The sequence below is a fragment of the Chiloscyllium plagiosum genome, unplaced genomic scaffold, assembly GCF_037043375.1.
Source record: "Chiloscyllium plagiosum isolate Xiang-an unplaced genomic scaffold, Cpla_swu_hap1 HiC_scaffold_11, whole genome shotgun sequence".
Taxonomy (NCBI): Eukaryota; Metazoa; Chordata; class Chondrichthyes; order Orectolobiformes; family Hemiscylliidae; genus Chiloscyllium; species Chiloscyllium plagiosum.
The window spans coordinates 37,699,345-37,717,471 of record NW_028270149.1 but is presented as its reverse complement, the minus strand read 5'-3'; the positions used below and the strand labels follow the sequence as shown (position 1 = coordinate 37,717,471).

Sequence of the window (18,127 nt, the reverse complement as noted above, 5' to 3'; positions counted from 1 at the left end):
AGTTTTGCATTTGTGAGAAAGTGGATTCCTGTTGAATTGAGTGGCAGGACCAGCTAACATTTCTCAAGTCTGCATCATGGCAGCAGTGAATGAATTGAAAGTCTGACTGGTGAGCAGACAAATAGGCCTCCGTTACCATGTTGCAGCCAGGATGTTTGGAAGAGGAAATGATGTATCAGACTTCTGGGTGGGAGGGGCCATGGACACTTTGGAGGAGTATTTGCAAAGATCGGGTGGGGCCGGAAAGAAGGGTGGTCAAGATAGGCCATAGAGATCAGAGGAGGGAGAGACTATCACAGAGGAGATGGGGTAGGGTGACAGAACCCTCATTCTGGGAGTTTGTGGGGAGTTCCTGTCACCTGGGAGAATGAATGATAGTTTTACTTGGGAGCTGCAATGGCGAAGCACTTCTCCTTTGGCAATCATTTGACTCTGAATTCAGAATTGTTTCATTTGAACTAACTGTTAATCAGAAATTTTTTGGGGGACAAAAATGACTCCTCTGATCTTGAGTTTGAATTGTTGATTAATAATTTTCCATGAAAACTTTGTCATGAAATAAAATGACCTGACTGCTGTGGCCCTGTTAAATGAAATTATTATAAGCTTTTGTCTTTTTTTAGGTCTTCATTTGTGCATGAAAGCTATTTATTTAACTCTAAACTTTAACACTGTTTGGCCATTGTCAGAGATGGGGACAAAGGGTGACAAGGGGAAGGGAAACCCTCTTCCTTTGTCAGAGCTAATGTTGGTTCCACCCATATCTTACTATTGACATTTATTTTGTGCAAAGGTGAAATTTTTTTAATGAAAATCATTCTTTTGATTTTATTCACAACAGAAAATGGACCGGACCAAAAGATTTGAATTCCTTTTAAAACAGACTGAGCTATTTGCACATTTTATCCAGCCAGCTGCCCAGAAAACCCCATCATCTCCACTCAAGCTAAAACTGGGGAGACCTCGAACAAAGCAAGATGAAAAGCAGTCACTGCTTTCAGTTGGCGAGTAAGCGCTCCATTATTGATCAAAAGTTGGAATTTTTTCAAACTGTTTTAATTGTCTGCTTTTCTAGTGCTTGTTCACAGTTGGACTCATTTGGTGCATCAGCACTTTTCAACTCTTTAGTTTTCATAAGTTGAATCCTGAGGCTGTTTCTTCTTGTCAGAATGTACTGACATTGGACAAGTTACCGTTATTCTGTGCTTTGCCTTCCCCACTTTGACCAAAATTTTTTTCTTCATTTGTTCCCAGTTATGATGGTCTGTGTCTATCCAAAACAGTAAGCTATTTTATTGCTTTCAATTGATTATCAAACTGCTGCATATTTCCAGGCGATCCATTAATTGACTCAGAAGAAAAACAATAGGGTGACTGTAACTTTTAGTTTTAAAATGCCAATAATTTGAGCATGAACTATTGAAGTGGTGTAACTGAAGGCAGTGGGCAGTTATTGTTGAGGTGGATTGTACTATTTGCTTTGAAGGTATTGAGTGTGGCTTGTAGCTGTAGTTTTGCTCAGAAAAAAGAAACACAATCACATAAATAACAATAAGATTAATACTTGAGAAATATAACAGTTTCATTGGAATTTATGATTGTACCAAAATCCTGAATGCTCCTTTATTGTATTTAAAAAGCTAATTTGGCTGTTAGATTGAGGTCTGGGTCATTCTACTTGTCATGGGAGAGGCAACATGAATTGTGAGGAAGCATGCAGAGAATATCTATTGCAAATTTCTTCTGAGACCCCTGTGAGGTTTTTGTGATCTGCAACAAAAATTAAAGCTATTGACACTTCCAAAAGAAGAAGAACATTTATGTTGATTGGGTTGGTTAATGTTCCAGTTACATTGGGAAAATGCCTCAGCAGTGCGTTAAATATTTATTGCAAATACTGCCTATAGTAATTTATATTCCTCAATACTTTCTCTCACAAGTCTTAGGATTTGTGTGGTGTATATCAGATCATCTCTGGATCTCATGAAAGATGGGTCTATCATTGAGGTCTTTGTAACAGTACCACTTGTACCTGATTGCTATCATGCTATAAACAACATGTTATTTTAAGACAAGACTCTCTTCTTATTAGATTGCTCAGTGGTTTTTTTTCTACCAAATTATACAAAGTAGGTTCTGAAGATCTAGTCAGAAAAGAAGATTGAGGTAACAATCTACACAGCCACTGCTGGGTTGGTGCCATATGCTCATAAGTGGTGCACTTAAGGTTCAGTTTATTAGCACAGAACTAATTCCAGTGACCTTAGAGGAAATTTCCGACTACAGCTACAAGAGCAACTTGGGCAGACCTTAAGCAGCAGATTTTGTTTTAGTCACTCATGGTATGTAAGCATTACTGCATTTCTTGGCCATCCTAGATGTCCTTGGAGAAGGTGGTGGTGAGCTGCCTTTTTGAACTGCTGCAGCCATTTGCCATAGTTCGAGACACAATGATGATAGGGAGGTAATTCCAGGATTTTGACCTAGCAACAGTGAAGGAATGATAATATATTTCCAAGTCATGATGGTTAGTGGCTTGGAGGGAAACCGCACGTGGGTGGTGTTCCCAAATATCTACTGCCCTTGTCCTCCTTGATGCACCGGCCATGGGTTTGGAACATGCTTTTTAAGGATCGTTGGCAAACTTCTGCAGGACATCCTGTAGATAGTATAAACACTTTCTGCCCCTGAGTATCGTGGTAGAATGACTGAATATTTGTGGATGTGGCGCCAGTCAGGCAGCTGCTTTGCCCTGGCTCATGTCAGATTTCTGGAATGTTGCCGTAGTTGCACTCATCAGACAAGTGGGGAGTATTCCATCGTACTCTTGACTTGTGTCTTGTAGATGGTAAACAGGCTTTGGGTAGTCATGAGGTGAGTTACTCACTGCAGTTTTCCTAGCCTCTGAGCTGCTCTAATAGCCACTGTGTTTTTGTGCCGAGTCCAGTCCAGTTCTGTTTCTCGTCAATGGTAACCATTAGGATGTTGATCATGGGAGATTCAGTGATGGCCATGCAATTGTGGGTGGTTAGATTGTCTCATTGGAGGTGGTCATTGCCTGGCATTTATATGGTGCGATCATTACATGCCACTTGTCAGCCTAAACCAATTGCAAACTCTACTGATTTCTGTCATCTGTGCTGTCCAGTGTTGATTTGACTAGAAATCATTTCAGCCATTGAATTGGGTGAAGATTGGTATCTGCAGTGCTGAGGACCGCTAGAGGAGGTTGATCATCCACTAGACAGTAATGGTTAAAGATAGTTGCGAATGCTTCAGTCTTATTTTGCACTGATGTGCTGGATTCTTCTGTTATTGAGGATGGGAGTATTTGTGGATCCTCCTCCTCCAGTGAGTTGTTTAGTTATCCACCATCATTGATGGTTGGATGTGGCAGGACCATAGAATTTAGATCTGATCAATCTATTACTTGCTGCTTCAACTGTTTGGCATACAAGTAGGTCTGTTTGGTAGATTCACTAGGTTGACATCTCATTTTTAGGTTATCTGATACTGCTTTTTGCATGCCCTTCTGAACTCTTTATTGAATCAGGGTTTATCACCTGGCTTGGTGGTATGATTGTGCTGCTGTTGAGTGCCTCATGGATGCCCATTCTTGAGTTGCTAGATCTGTTTGAAGCCTGTCCCATTTAGCATGTTGATAGTGCCACACAACACAATATGACATGGTATCAGTTTGAAGGTGGGACATCAAATCCTCAAGGACTGTCTGGTGGTCACTTTTACCAGTAGTGTCATGGACACCCGCAGCTGGCAGATTGAGATTAAAATCAGATTAGCTGTGATTTTATTGAATGGTGGAACAGGCTGGAGGGGCTGAGTGGCTCACTTTAATTCCTTGTTCATATATTTGTGGTTGGCTGAAATGTTTTCTCTTCTTATTAACACTGAAGAACACAGGACAAAAATCAGGAAAATTTGCGAGAACGTGTGCAGTGTGAAGTCATTGATAAATTTTTACCTGAAGTTGTTTGGAGAATAACACAACCTGGGAAACAAACTGTTTTGACAGATTTGAATTGCAACGCATATCCAATTCTTGGCTTTCCAATGGGTATGGGTGGGGGTTGGAGGGGAGGGAATGCAGAATGGTGGTTAAAACAAGGACCAAATTGAGTCAGCATGTTTAAACACTGAATCTGCATGTTACAGCACAGATTGACCTTCAGGTTGAGAATAAAGACTTGCTTCTACAGATTGAAGATGGGCTGCAATAAAATCCATTGAAGCCACTGCTGAAGTGACAAGTTTAGGACACTAAAAAGAAACAGCTGGCACAGAGATTCCGGATATTTTTGATGAAATTGTCCTGCCTTGAAATCCACAATACTTCAAAAAGTAAATACATGTTTCAGCAGGAAAGAGTTCCTCTGTGACAGAAATTCTCAACATGAGAGAATCGATTAATTGCACGGTTGAATAGAAACAGTATTCTCCATGAAGAACATTCAAGGGATACAGAACTCATGGGTTGCAGAACACAATCAAAGACAATAGTCCTCGAGAGTCATGGACCTATAAACTTCCAAGTTTGAAGTGAATAAATTCTGGAAGAATTGTGAAATGTCGAGGGCACCTGAATTTGTGAACCATTCAGGCATGATAAGGTTTGTAAATGTAATTATGTACAGGAATGAAAAAATGTGAACTATAAAGAAAAAAGCTTGAAAGGCTTTGGTAATGCATATGATAATGACATGAAAGGGTTAATGCTGAAGTCATACTAAGCTTCTTTCAACCTGATAATACCATAAGGATTTGGGTAGAGAAAGGCAGAACAGCTCTGGATTCGATGAAGACAGAAGGATCATCTAGGTTTCTTGTTTGCCACAGTGTCCGTAACTTGTACTTGACTGCCATCTTGTTCCAGATAAGAACCTCCTCGCACTTGCCTTCATTGCTCAGATTTTTCAGTATAGAAGTTGGGAAGCCATGTGAGGTTGTACAGGATGTTGGTGAGACCTCTTCTGAGATGGTGTTCACTTCTGGTTGCCCTGTTATAGGAAGGATGTTGTTAGGTTGCCAAGTTTTCCTCTACCATTTTTGATTAAGTCAAAAGAGCAAACGGTTGGAAAGATTGCAACCCACCGTGTACTGTAGTGGTTGAAATTATGTGCTCATAAGACAAGAAATCCATGCTAAAGAGAAGCCAAAAGAGAAAATACTGGAAAATCTCAGCAGGTCTGGCAGCATCTGTAAGGAGAGAAAAGAGCTGACGTTTCGAGTCTAACTGACCCTTTGTCAAAGCCCCTCTCTTTTGGTTTCAGATTTCAGCATCTACAGTAATTTGCTTTTGCTAAAGAGAAACAGTTATTCATTCTGATTTTAGAGTGTAAACAATTCATGGCCAGACAAAATAGCTCTTGGAGCAGACTGGTCCTTCTCTGGTAAGCCAATCAGCGGTGTTTCAGCTTGAAAGGAGCAGCAAGTTGCAGTGAAAGCTTAGTAAGGAATAAGGTTCTCATTGGGGCCCATCTCTACAACACTTGTAAATGAAAAATAGAAAATGTATTTTGAAATCAGATGATAGCTGTTGTAGATGGGGCCGTGGAGGGTTGTGGGTATTGTGGAGTAGTGCAGAATCTACCTGGAGTCTGGCCTGTGGCTGCCCTCTGCTCCTAGACCGACAGGGGTGGCCTCTCAACCTGCCTGGAATGCTGGGCCTATTGCTCACAACTGGGAGGTGGCTTCAGGGAGTGAAATGGGCATTTGCCATTTGCAGAAATCTGGAACTTGAATTCTCCTTTAACAGCTTTACTTGGCCCTTTATTAGCCGGACCTGCTGTATTAGGGTGTGTAGTCCTGTCTTAAACATGCCGCACCCATAATGCCTCTGTGAAAAACAGCCTGGGGGCAAGATAGAACCAGTGAACTGACAAGCTTCTCGGGGTGGGAGGATGCCTATTTCCCTCTGCTTTTGGCCCTCGTGAGAGCTGAAAATCTTACACTGGCTGGTTCTTTGGTATTGCGTTAGCTATTTCTGTAACCTTTGGATTAGTTTTAACAATTGACTTTATTAAAGTCATGCTTTATTGCTGCTGATTATAGGCTAACTGGAACATTCTGTGCCATAGTCACAAAGTATGTCATCAATGAGTGAGTTTAAGGCCATCGTGGGAGTGGGTGGTGGTACATAAAGGGAAAATGTTTTGTGAGATTGGGTCTGAGCAGACAGCTGAATAAGAAGGTCCACAGCAAAGGGACCGTAGAACAGTTGAGGTTGTTGTGGTAGTAGCCTCAGTGGGCTCTTCAGGCAAAGTCCACCGACACAGAAGTTAGCAGGGGCTTATCGAAGTACGTTGGTAGCTGGGGGGATGGGGGTAGTATATATGGGATGGCAGATAAATAATGATGATATGGGGCCAAGAGAAAAAAATGACATGGCTGGGTGACAAGTAGGGCAGAAGTAACGAGAAGAGTCAAAAGGGGAAGGAAAAAGAACTAAGATGGAAGTGATGGACTATAGGTGCAAAGGTGAAATTGTTAATGGCTAACTGATATTTGTGGTGTAACATGTATGAATGTCTTATGTTCACTGATTTAATTTTTTTTTTAAAACCAGTGGAAGCTTTTCTATTTCCAGTAATGGCTGACTTAGCAAAACATGCTGGCTGGAATATTTCCTCAAAACTGAAAAAAAAGGAAAACCTGCCAAAATGCCCTCTTGCTTATGTTGTTCGAGGAAAATCCAGACTGTATATTGCAGTGGATTCATTGCAGTAATCTTTAATTTTAGTAATGGTATTAACTTGCTCTATATCAATTGTTGGATGCTTTACAAACCAGTTTCACTCATCATAGTCTGTCAGACTTCAAGTTGAAATAATTGGTGACTTATCACAGTTTACTTTTGCATGCTGTTTGGTTATAACTGACAATGGCATGGGCCTGAAGTTTCTCAGTTCTCCGGAACAACGTTGGCAATGCTTAGTCAGTTGGAGAAATAAGTTGAGATCGGAAATATGATATTTTCTACATGGAGAAAATAAAGTCCGATTCTGCAACCTTGTTTGAACAACAGCAAGGCAAGAATCTCACTCGTCAGAGGCGACAGACTTACTTGCATGCATCTACATGTCATTAGTACCTAATCTTGCCGTAATTATTTGAATGTTAGATGTGCTAGAAATTAGACAACAACAATTCCTGACATGGAACTCAGCAAAGCTCCACTTTGCTGCTTCCTTCTTGGTCTCCAGCTTGGATTGCAGACCCCAACATCTCAGATCATGCTCCATGGGCAGCAGCTACCTGCACCCTCCACCCTCAGACATGCACCTGCCTCACCACATCTCCATGGCACATCCCTGACCTACATAGAATGTAGTTCTTGACTTTACTTCTGCACCTCAGAGCACACATCCACCTTGCACTGTAATGCTGCTGCCAGCCATTTTGCGCTTCCGAACAATTACCCACCTAATTGATTTGATTAGGGTGCATCTCAGGGCATTTTGCTTATTCACTCCATGCTCAGTCATTTTGGATATGTGCCAGGTATTTTGCAGCAGTCACACAGGGTGTGCTACTACCAACGGGCCTTGAGTCAAAATCTATGGTGAGCAGTCCTTGGTCAGGTCAATGGGGTATCTGGGGCCATGCTGTGGTAAGACAGCTTGGGAAGTCCTTTATGGGGCTTGAAGGCAGTATGCCTTGATGTAGAAGAAACAGTAATTTTGAAGGGAAAGCAATTCAACGTATAAAATTGGGGAGCTGAAAGGGAGGAAGGGTCATCAATGGTAACAACCATTCTGGCTTCGCTGGGGGTGGGGGAGGGAGGCAGTGCAACATGGTGGTTGGCGTGACTAAGTTGTAGGGCCAGGGTTCAGGGAGATGAAGACATAAATTAAAGATTTGGATGAGAACGTGGAAACTCAGAAAGTGGCTGTGACCACATCTGCTGGAGTAAATGTTTTATGCGTCTGAGCATGTGGACGATACTTGTGAGTGATTGTAAGGACCAATTGCATTAATCAGCATTTACACAATACAGGTCGAAGATATCCTTATGCTGCATGTGAATCAGATTGAACAAAATAACTCTGTGAAGCAGTCATTTTTGCAGGCAATCTTAGAACTCTTACCTGTGGGCCACAGTTCACGAGGACAGTCTGAAATCTGATAGGCTGCACAAGGGCAAGGAGCTGATTTCCTCTCACCTTGAACTGGAAGTATTCACCAACATGTTCTTATGTGCGATGCTGCTTTTCATGGGTCATGAGGTTGGTGGGCTGGGATGCAGGAAGACCAGGGCTAGAAGGCACCAGTAATCGTACCGCACTTACAATCTCCTATTGTATTTGCGAGCTTGGCTTGTGCTGTGTACATTGGAATAAGGTTTCCCCAGATCAGTGAAAAAGAATGCCTCTACAGAGTCCTCCATGTCCATTGTGTGGAGGACTCTGCGAAGCTGTCTTTTGGATTACGAATGCTGGGTGCTCACATTACTAAGGAACTGTTCTTTTTTTGATATTCCTCACACAGAGTTTGTGAGAAGATTTGTAGCTCGGGTGCTCGTTGTTGTGGTTCTGTTCGCCGAGCTGGGAATTTGTGATGCAGACGTTTCATCCCCTGTCTAGGTGACATCCTCAGTGCTTGGGAGCCTCCTGTGAAGCGCCTGCAACACAAATTCCCAGCTCGGCGAACAGATTCCTCACACAGGTTCATCAGAACCATTAGCAGTGGATCCAGCTACAGCAGGGGGTTTTGTTGCTGTGGCCGTGGTGTGAAGAAAACCGAGAAATAGAAGAGGAACAGATAAGACCATAAGACATAGGAGTGGAAGTAAGGCCATTCGGCCCATCGAGTCCACTCCACCATTCAATCATGGCTGATGGGCATTTCAACTCCACTTACCCACATTCTCCCCGTAGCCCTTAATTCCTTGTGACATCAAGAATTTATCAATCTATCTGTTAGCAAGCCCAGGATCAGCAGCAATCTTACACAGTTTCCCAACAGCCTCCGCACGAAGAGGTTATAGCTGGAGGTCTCCTTGGGATGCAGAGTACGTACAGGAGGCCCAGAGCATATCATTCTCGATTCCATTTCCTCCAAAATGCGTGAAGTGCATTTCAGCTGTAAACTGAAGATGTTTAAGTTACAGAAGTTCACCAGCAGCTGTAGTGGAACTTGTGACCTGAAGGAGTGGGTGACCATTTGATGTTGGCTGTCATCAAGATGACAGCTGCGTTAAGGTTTCATGCAGTTGGCTGCTTCCATGGATCAACTGAGGACCTGTGTGGGATATCTCTTTCCTCAATCCACGGATATATTAAGGCTTTTACCAATGCAATCTATGACAGATCACACATCTTCAAATTGTTTCCCTCAGGAGGGGGGGCACTATAGACTGTAACAGATTGCGTTGAGAGCATCACATCAATGCAGTCGACTTTTTCAGTAGAAAACTGTTCTGTTCATTGTAGAAATGTTCTTAGGAGTCTGTGCCAGGTACCCTGGAAGGTACCATGGTGTCTTTTTCTTTCAGACCTTCCATGTTTCTGCTTCATTCAAGAGCTGATGCCTTATAAGGATGGTTCACGGGCTATAAGACCTGCCCTCTGTAACTACAGCAGCATAAATAAAATTGTGGAGTAGATGATGGGCCAGTGGAAGATCTTTCAGTTTGTCTTGGGCCATGGTGGGGCTCTTTGCTGCTACATCCAGACAGAGTGTGCTGCTTAATTCTAGCACGCTGTGTTCTGCAGACATGGAACAGGCAAAAAGAAGAAAGATGGAGGATGTTGACCAGGAGGAACATTATCTTCACCATGATATCACAAGCCAACAGGATTTAATTAATACCCGGTTCCAATACATGTGAGCTCGGTGCAAGGAATTATTCATTGGCCATAAGTCTGCTGCTATCTGAAAAGGAAGCAGTCCCTGTCTGTTTCCATTAGCTAACATAGCTTTTTTTTCATTATTTCCCTTTGCTTTTGCTGCTTTTGAATAAAAGTGAATGCTTTCAATTGTTTGGAGCTTATCCAACTTGTAATAGTTACACATTGGACAACGAGAAGATGTTATGCCACTCTGTGCATTTGGGAAAGAGGACCACTGCCTTCGATAGGGTTGTGACATGGTGCTAAGGGTAGGGCAGCTGGTGTAAGTTGATCCTTGTAGATGCATCTACAATAACTGTTGATCAAACAGGTGACAATATGAAGGTGAGCGGTCTTTGCAATGAAATGTTACCTGTGCTACTTACGTGCCCTCGGAAACTTATCTTTTTCAGTTCCCACTTCATGCACTGGCAGTGCTCAGTCTGGTACCCGGCTGAGCTTTAGATACGGCACCAGCACGGGGAACCTTTCAGCAGCGTTCCCTCTAATTTGCTTGCAGGCCTCTGGGGTCCCTGCATAGCCAAGATGTCTGGAACCAGAAGTCAATACTGTATTTGGTGCGCCAATGCAATCGCCATGCGCAGAACCTTGGAAACTAGTGGGAAAATCGATTCTGAGAGGTCCTAACAATAGTGACTACTTCCACCATTAATGAGCATGCAGTTAGCGCCATGCTTGCCCTTATATATGTGGTACATATTTAATAAGGTGAGCACTGGAGAATTGTGTGAGATAAGTCATAGAGCTCACAGCAAGAAACTCTCTAAGGAACATAAAAATTCTGACAGGGCTGGATAGACCGGATGCAGGAATGATGCATCCCCTGTGCAGGGGCTTTGAAGCAAGGAGTCGCAGTGGCAGGGTATGTAGTAGGCGATTTTGGACAGACATTTCTTCACGCGGGATGGTGAACCTGTAGACTTCTCTACTACACAAGGCATTGGAGGCCAAATCACTGAATATGAGTCAGAAGCAGGTAGATTTCAAGAGACTAAAAGTGTCAAGGTGAATGGCAAAGTAGACTCAATCGGCCAAATGTTTTTCTATTTCCCACTTGGCCATTTTTCAGTGAAATTCAGCCCATTTTAACCATTCACTGCTGAAAAATCACTTACTGGTAATGCCTATAATGAGAGAGCAGCTTGATTAAAGCTGGCATAGATTAAACAATCCATACAGGCATGAATTATCACAGGCAGAGACACCAACCTACATGACAGGGAGGAGGATAACCTTTTGGAAAGAGTGCCAACTATGAGGTATCCTGTAGGGTGTAATTATCATTTTCTCTTACGTTGTCTATGTATTAGAGGTTTAATTGAGATTAAACAAGTCAGCTCTGCTAAGTTAACAAAGTTTAACTGAACAGTTGCCGTAGAAATTTGTTTGACATTTTGAATTATATTCTGAATTATATTCAAAATGTAGAAACTATGCATTAAAATTGAGGCCGTCTGTGGATGAATGAATGAATGCATCACCAGGTGTACATACATATCCGAAAGTCCTTGAGCAGTTTGCCACATGGGCTCTACTTGGGATACCATAATTACCTTTATATTGTAAAGTTGTACATCAGGTGAGCTCAATGCATTCTATGCATGCTTTGAACAGAAGGGCAACGAAACAATATTTGTCCTCTCAGCCTTAAGTGCATGTGTATCCTTGGTCACTGCCTCATGCGTTAGAGCGAACTTTTCAAGAGTAAACCCACGGAAAGTGACCAACCAGGATGGAGTTCCTGTGTGGATCAGATGGCAGGAGTATTCACAGCCATCTTCAGCCTCTCCTTATCTGAAGTCCCCACCTGTTTCAAGAAGACCACCATCATCCCAGTACCAAAGATAAATCATGTAGCATGCCTCAATGGCCACTGCCCAGTGACTTTAACATCTGCACAGGCCATTCTGCTGTAACACATGTTTCGTTAACACAAATTTGCTATAATACAATAGACAAATTAGGGACACTGTTCCGAAAGCGCCAAGTTTTAAAGTGTGTATTGATTGTAACCTATTTCAGCCCCTTTAGTTTAAATGGTGCTACTATTACACGATTTTCTTATAACATGGGATTGCATGAGAATGGAACTACCGCATTTATAGCAGAACTGACTGTACGTGGTGGCTCAGTGGTTAGCACTGCTACCTGACAGCGCCAGGGACCTGGGTTCGATTCCCGCCTCGGGCGACTGTCTGAATGGAGTTTGCACGATTTCTCCGTGTCTGCGTATGTTTCCTCCGGTTTCCTCCCACAATCCAAAGATGTGCAAGTCAGGTGAATTGGCCATGTTAAATTGCACATAGTGTTAGGTGCTTTAGTCAAGGGTAAATATCGGGTAGGGGAATGGGTCTGGGTAGGTTATTCTTCGGAGGGTCGGTGTGGACTTGTTGAGCCGCAGGGCCTGTTTCCATACTGCAGAATCTAATCTAAAAATTATGAAGTACTTTGAGAGGTTGGTCATAGCTTACTTCAGCTGCAGCCTCCCAGATTGCCTTGATCATTTGCAATTAGCCTATGGTCCTGGATCATGTGAACAATGAGGATATTTACGTCGGGCTCCTGCTTATTGACTACAGCTTTGCTTCAACACCATAATTTGAAACAAACTCATCTCCAAACTCACAGACCAATGTCTGTGCTTCTCTCTCTATAAGTGGATTCTTGACTTCCTGACCAACAGACTGCATTCAGTAAGAGTAGGTGACTACACCTCCTTCATGATAATTCTCAATATCCCCGCGAGACTGCATACTCAGCCCCCTGTTCCTTATACACACGTGACTGTGTGGTCAACTTCTGCACCAACTCCATTTTCAAATTTGCTGACAGCACCACCATTGTAGATCGGATCTGAAACATTGACAAGATGGAGCTCAGGAAAAACGTTGAGTGCTTAATGGTTTGAAGAGAACAATCTCTTCATCGATGTCAGTAAAACAAAGGAGCTGGTCATTGAATTCAGGTAGTGTAATGGAGGGCATGCCTCTGTCTGCATCAACGGTACTGAGGTGGAGATGGTGGACAGCATCAAGTTCCTCGGAGTGATGATCACCAGCAATATGTCCTGGTTCACCCATGTTGACACTGCAGTCATGAAAGCACAGAAATACCTTTACTTCCTGGGAAGGCCAAGAAAATTCAGCATGTCCATAAAGACACTTACAAATTTTTAAAGATGCACCATTCAAAGCATTGTACCTGGATGCATCATTGTATGGCATGGCAGCTGCTCTTCCCAAGACTGAAAGAAACCATGGAGAGTTGTGAACACAGTTCAGCCCATCATGCAGACCAGCCTTCTGTCCAATCAACATAATCAAAGACCCCTCCCACGCCGGTTAAACTCTCTCCAGCCTCTTCCATAGGGCAGAAGATAAATGTTTCTATACACATACAAACAGAAGCTGTTCACGATTCTTCCCTGCTGTTACCAGAATTTTGAACGGAACTTTTTAATGTTAATGTTGATCACACTCTGTACCTTCTCAGCAGCTGTAACACTGTATCCTGCACTCTGTTCTGTTACTCTGATGCACTTGTATGGTACGATCTGCCTGTAAAGCATATAAGACAACAATTTTCACCGTAGCATGGTACGCATGCCAGTAGTAAATCAAATGAAAATTAAATCAAAAAATATAGGATATTGTTCATGCTACACACATGGCCCTAGCTAGAGCTTTGCAGTCTCAACATCTGCACTATTGCAGCCCTGTTTTTACTGGTTAAAAGTTTTGTTCCTTGTATGAGACCCTCTCTTTGCACAAGTTTGGGACATTCCTTGCTTGCTCTAAATAAAGGTTACGCGAAAATCACTTTAAACCCTTTCCCTTGCATCATCTGGAAAGGTATGAGTGAAGAGTTAAAGATAATTGGCCAAAACTTACCATATTCTGATAGAATGTAATTTTCATTAGTTTTCAAGAAGGCTTTCTCTCAGCGAAGCATGAAAAGCCTCACCATCCCATCATCCTAAACTCATCTCATTAGCTACCTAATTGGGGGGGTTTAAACTAACTCTGCAGGGGCATGGGAACCTAGACTGTAGCTTTAGGGTGCAGAACCTGGAGTGTAGGGAGGTTAGGAACATGGCATCAATCTCAAAGGAGGGTGCCTGTAAACAGGAAAGTGGCTTGAAGTGTGTATACTTCAATGCAAGAAGTATACGAAATAAGTTAGGTGAACTTGAAGCGTGGGTTGGTACCTGGGATTTCGATGTTGTGGCTATTACGGAGACATGGGTAGAACAGGGACAGGATTGGCTGTTGCAGGTTCCAGAGTTTAAATGTTTTAGTAGGGTCAGAGGTGGGGGTAAAAGAGGGGGAGGTGTGGCATTGCTTGTCAAAGATAGTATTACAGTGGTGGAAAGGACGATGGATGAAGACTCGCCATCTGAGGTAGTTTGGGCTGAGGTTAGGAATAGGAAAGGTTAGGAATAGTCCTAAAGAAGTAGAAGAAAGGATTGCGAGGATGATTCAGGAGAAGAGTGAAAGTAATAGGGTGGTTGTTATGGGGGACTTTTAACTTTCCAGATATTGACCGGGAAAGTTATAGCTCGAGTTCGTTAGATGGGTCGGTGTTTGTCCAATGTGTGCAGGAGGGTTACCTGACACAATATGTAGACAGGCCAACAAGAGGTGAGGTCATACTGGATTTGGTTCTGGGTAACGAACCAGGCCAAGTGTTAGAATTGGAGGAAGGTAAGCAGTTTGGGGACAGTGACCACAATTCGATGACCTTTACTCTAGTGATGGAGAGGGATAAGTGTGCACTGCAGGGCAAGAGTTATAGCTGGGGGCAGGGAAATTATGATGCGGTGAGGCACGACCTAGGATGCGTGGCTTGGAAAAGTAGGCTTCAAGGTATGGGCACAATTGATATGTGGAACTTGTTCAAGGAGCAACTATTGAGTGTCCTTGATAAGTATGTACCTGTCAGGCAGGGAGGAAAGGGTCGTGTGAGGGAGCCGTGGTTTAATAAGGAATTGGAATCCCTTGTTAAATGGAAGAGGGCAGCCGATGTAAAGATGAGGCATGAAGGTTCAATTGGGGCGATTGAGAGTTATAAAGTAGCCAGGAAATATCTGAAGAGAGAGCTAAGAGCAGCAAGGAGGGGACATGAAAAGTCCTTAGTTGGTAGGATTAGGGAAAACCCTAAGGCTTTCTATAGGTATGTCAGGAATAAAAGAATGACTAGGGTAGGAATAGGTCCAGTCAAGGATAGTAGTGGGAAGTTGCGTGTGGAGGCTGAAGAGATTGGAGAGACACTGAATGAATACTTTTCGTCAGTATTCACTCAGGAACAGGACATTGTTGCCGATGTGAATATTGAGTCACAATTAATTAGAATGGACGGCTTTGAGGTATGTAGGAAAGAGGTGTTGGAAATTCTGGAAAGGGTGAAAATAGATAAGTCCCCTGGGCCTGATGACATTTATCCTAGGATTCTCTGGGAAGCAAGGGAGGAGATTGCAGAGCCATTGGCCTTGATTTTTATGTCCTCGTTGTCTACAGGAATAGTGCCAGAAGACTGGAGGATAGCAAATGTGATTCCCTTGTTCAAGAAGGGGAGTAGGGATAACCCTAGTAACTATAGGCCGGTGAGTCTCACTTCTGTTGTGGGCAAAGTTAGAGAGAATTGTAAGGGATAGGATTTATGAACATCTGGATAGGAATAATGTGCTCAAGGATAGTCAGCATGGTTTTGTGAAGGGCAGGTCGTGCCTCACAAACCTTATTGAATTCTTTGAGAAGGTGACTAAGGAGGTAGACGAGGGTAAAGCGGTAGATGTGGTGTATATGGATTTTAGTAAGGCGTTTGATAAGGTTTCCCATGGTAGGCTACTGCAAATAATACGGAGGTATGGCATTGAGGGTGAGTTGGAGGTTTGGATTAGGAATTGGCTGGCTGGAAGAAGACAGAGGATAGTAGTTGATGGTAAAGGTTCATCTTGGAGTGCAGTTACTAGTGGTATTCCGCAAGGATCTGTTTTGGGACCATTGCTGTTTGTCATTTTTATAAATGACCTGGAGGAGGGGCTAGAAGGTTGGGTGAGCAAGTTTGCAGATGATACGAAAGTCGGTGGAGTTGTTGACAGTGAGGAAGGATGTGTCGGGTTACAGCGGGATATAGATAAGATTAGATTAGATTAGATTACAGTGTGGAAACAGGCCCTTCGGCCCAACAAGTCCACACCGACCCGCCGAAGCGCAACCCACCCATACCTCTACATTTACCCCTTACCTAACACTACGGGCAATTTAGCATGGCCAATTCACCTGACCTGCACATCTTTGGACTGTGGGAGGAAACCGGAGCACCCGGAGGAAACCCACGCAGACACGGGGAGAATGTGCAAACTCCACACAGTCAGTCGCCTGAGGCGGGAATTGAACCCGGGTCTCTGGCGATGTGAGGCAGCAGTGCTAACCACTGTGCCACCGTGCCGCCCACCAAGATAAGTTGCAGAGCTGGGCAGAAAGGTGGCAAATGGAGTTCAATGTAGCTAAGTGTGAGATGATTCACTTTGGTAAGAGTAACAAAAAGATGGGGTACTGGGCTAATGGTCGGATACTTGGTAGTGTGGATGAGCAGAGGGATCTTGGTGTCCATGTACACAGATCTCTGAAAGTTGCCACTCAAGTAAATAGTGCGGTGAAGAAGGCATATGGCGTACTGGCTTTTGTTGGTAAAGGAATTGAGTTCCGGAGCCCTGAGGTCATGTTGCAGTTGTATAAGACTCTGGTGCGGCCATAGCTGGAGTATTGTGTGCAGTTTTGGTCGCCATACTATAGGAAGGATGTGGAGGCACTGGAACGGGTGGAGGTTTACCAGGATGTTGCCTGGTATGGTAGGAAGATCGTATGAGGAAAGGCTGAGGCACTTGGGGCTGTTTTCATTGGAGAAAAGAAGGTTTAGGGGTGACTTGATAGAGGTGTACAAGATGATTAGGAGTTTAGATAGGGTTGACCATGAGAACCTTTTTCCACGTATGGAGTCAGCTATTACGAGGGGGCATAGCTTTAAATTAAGGGGTGGTAGGTATAGGACAGATGTTAGGGGTAGATTCTTTACTCAGCGAGTCGTGAGTTCATGGAATGCCCTGCCAGTAGCAGTGGTGGACTTTCCCTCTTTATGGGCATTTAAACGGGCATTGGATAGGCATATGGAGGATAGTGGGCTAGTGTAGGTTAGGTGGGCTTGGATCGGCGCAACATCGAGGGCCAAAGGGCCTGTACTGCGCTGTATTTTTCTATGTTCTATGTTCTAATGCTCCCTATTACACTCCTCTCAGCTGATGTTATCCCGATTCATTCACAGTAGCCAGACATTCTTAACTGCTGCAATATCCTTAGATTCTTTGTGCTCTTACCATCTTTGAAAGGCTGCTGTGCACCATGTCAAGCACTGTCAGTTTGGGGCTGCCCAGCATGGATTGTGACGTTCATGCTGGGTGGCCAGGGATCTGGAGGATGGGGTTCATGAGGAAGGCTATCTTCTTCCCCTGAACTGGCAGAGGAGGCCACGACATTCGACCCTGCCTGCTGGTCCAAGATTGGCATCCTGGTCAGTGTGGTCTCAGCTGTCTAGATGAATAGGAAGAAAGACAAAGATCTTCGCTGCTCCTGCCTGCTTAAGTGCCACCATTTTCTCTCTCTAACTTCACACTCACTATCTCTGCCAATGATACACACATCCCACCAAGGCTCATGCTTTACCACTCTCACTAACACATACAACATTTTCTTTTATTATTTGACCGTTCCCACACTCTAACCTCCCAGTGACTAACTCTGGGCTGCCTACTCGTTCATTTGGGAAATCTCACCACCTTTGTTTCACCTGCTAAGCTATGCCTTTCACTTTCATCTCACTCAACCTTTCCCTTTGTCTCATGCCAGGTGGGAAAAGCCCACAGTCGGGCAGAAAGAGTCAAGATAGACAATGGAATGCTTGGCATTATGCAGCTCACTTCCTATGAGGAGAGGATTCTGACCGTGACTGCCTGAGTGACCAAATAACTGAGCCCAAGTGTCTGGACTGATAATAGACTTACTATGCTGGGAACCCCAATGGATGGAGACATGGCCATTTGATTAAAGTACACGCAGTGTCTTTAGTGCATAAGCTGCTGGCATGTGGTGCCATTATGAAATTGACATAACATGGTGCCATATAACGTGTCCAGCCCTTTGACTGATTGCTGACAACCATGAGAGGCTTTGTGGCCTAAGCCAAGTCAAGATAGAAGTACT

The 18,127-nt window shown here is 43.6% G+C and overlaps 1 protein-coding gene across 2 annotated transcripts in view; it reads left to right on the top strand.

Annotated features, from left to right (window-relative positions):
- The window catches only part of smarca1 (SNF2 related chromatin remodeling ATPase 1), a 110,763-nt gene that overhangs the window by 14,906 nt on the left and 77,730 nt on the right, over window positions 1–18,127 (top strand). For both annotated transcript variants that reach the window (XM_043704859.2, XM_043704860.2), the window contains exon 4: window positions 842–1,008. In XM_043704859.2, the coding sequence (XP_043560794.1) occupies window positions 842–1,008 (167 nt within the window). The remainder of the gene's footprint in view (window positions 1–841; window positions 1,009–18,127) is intronic.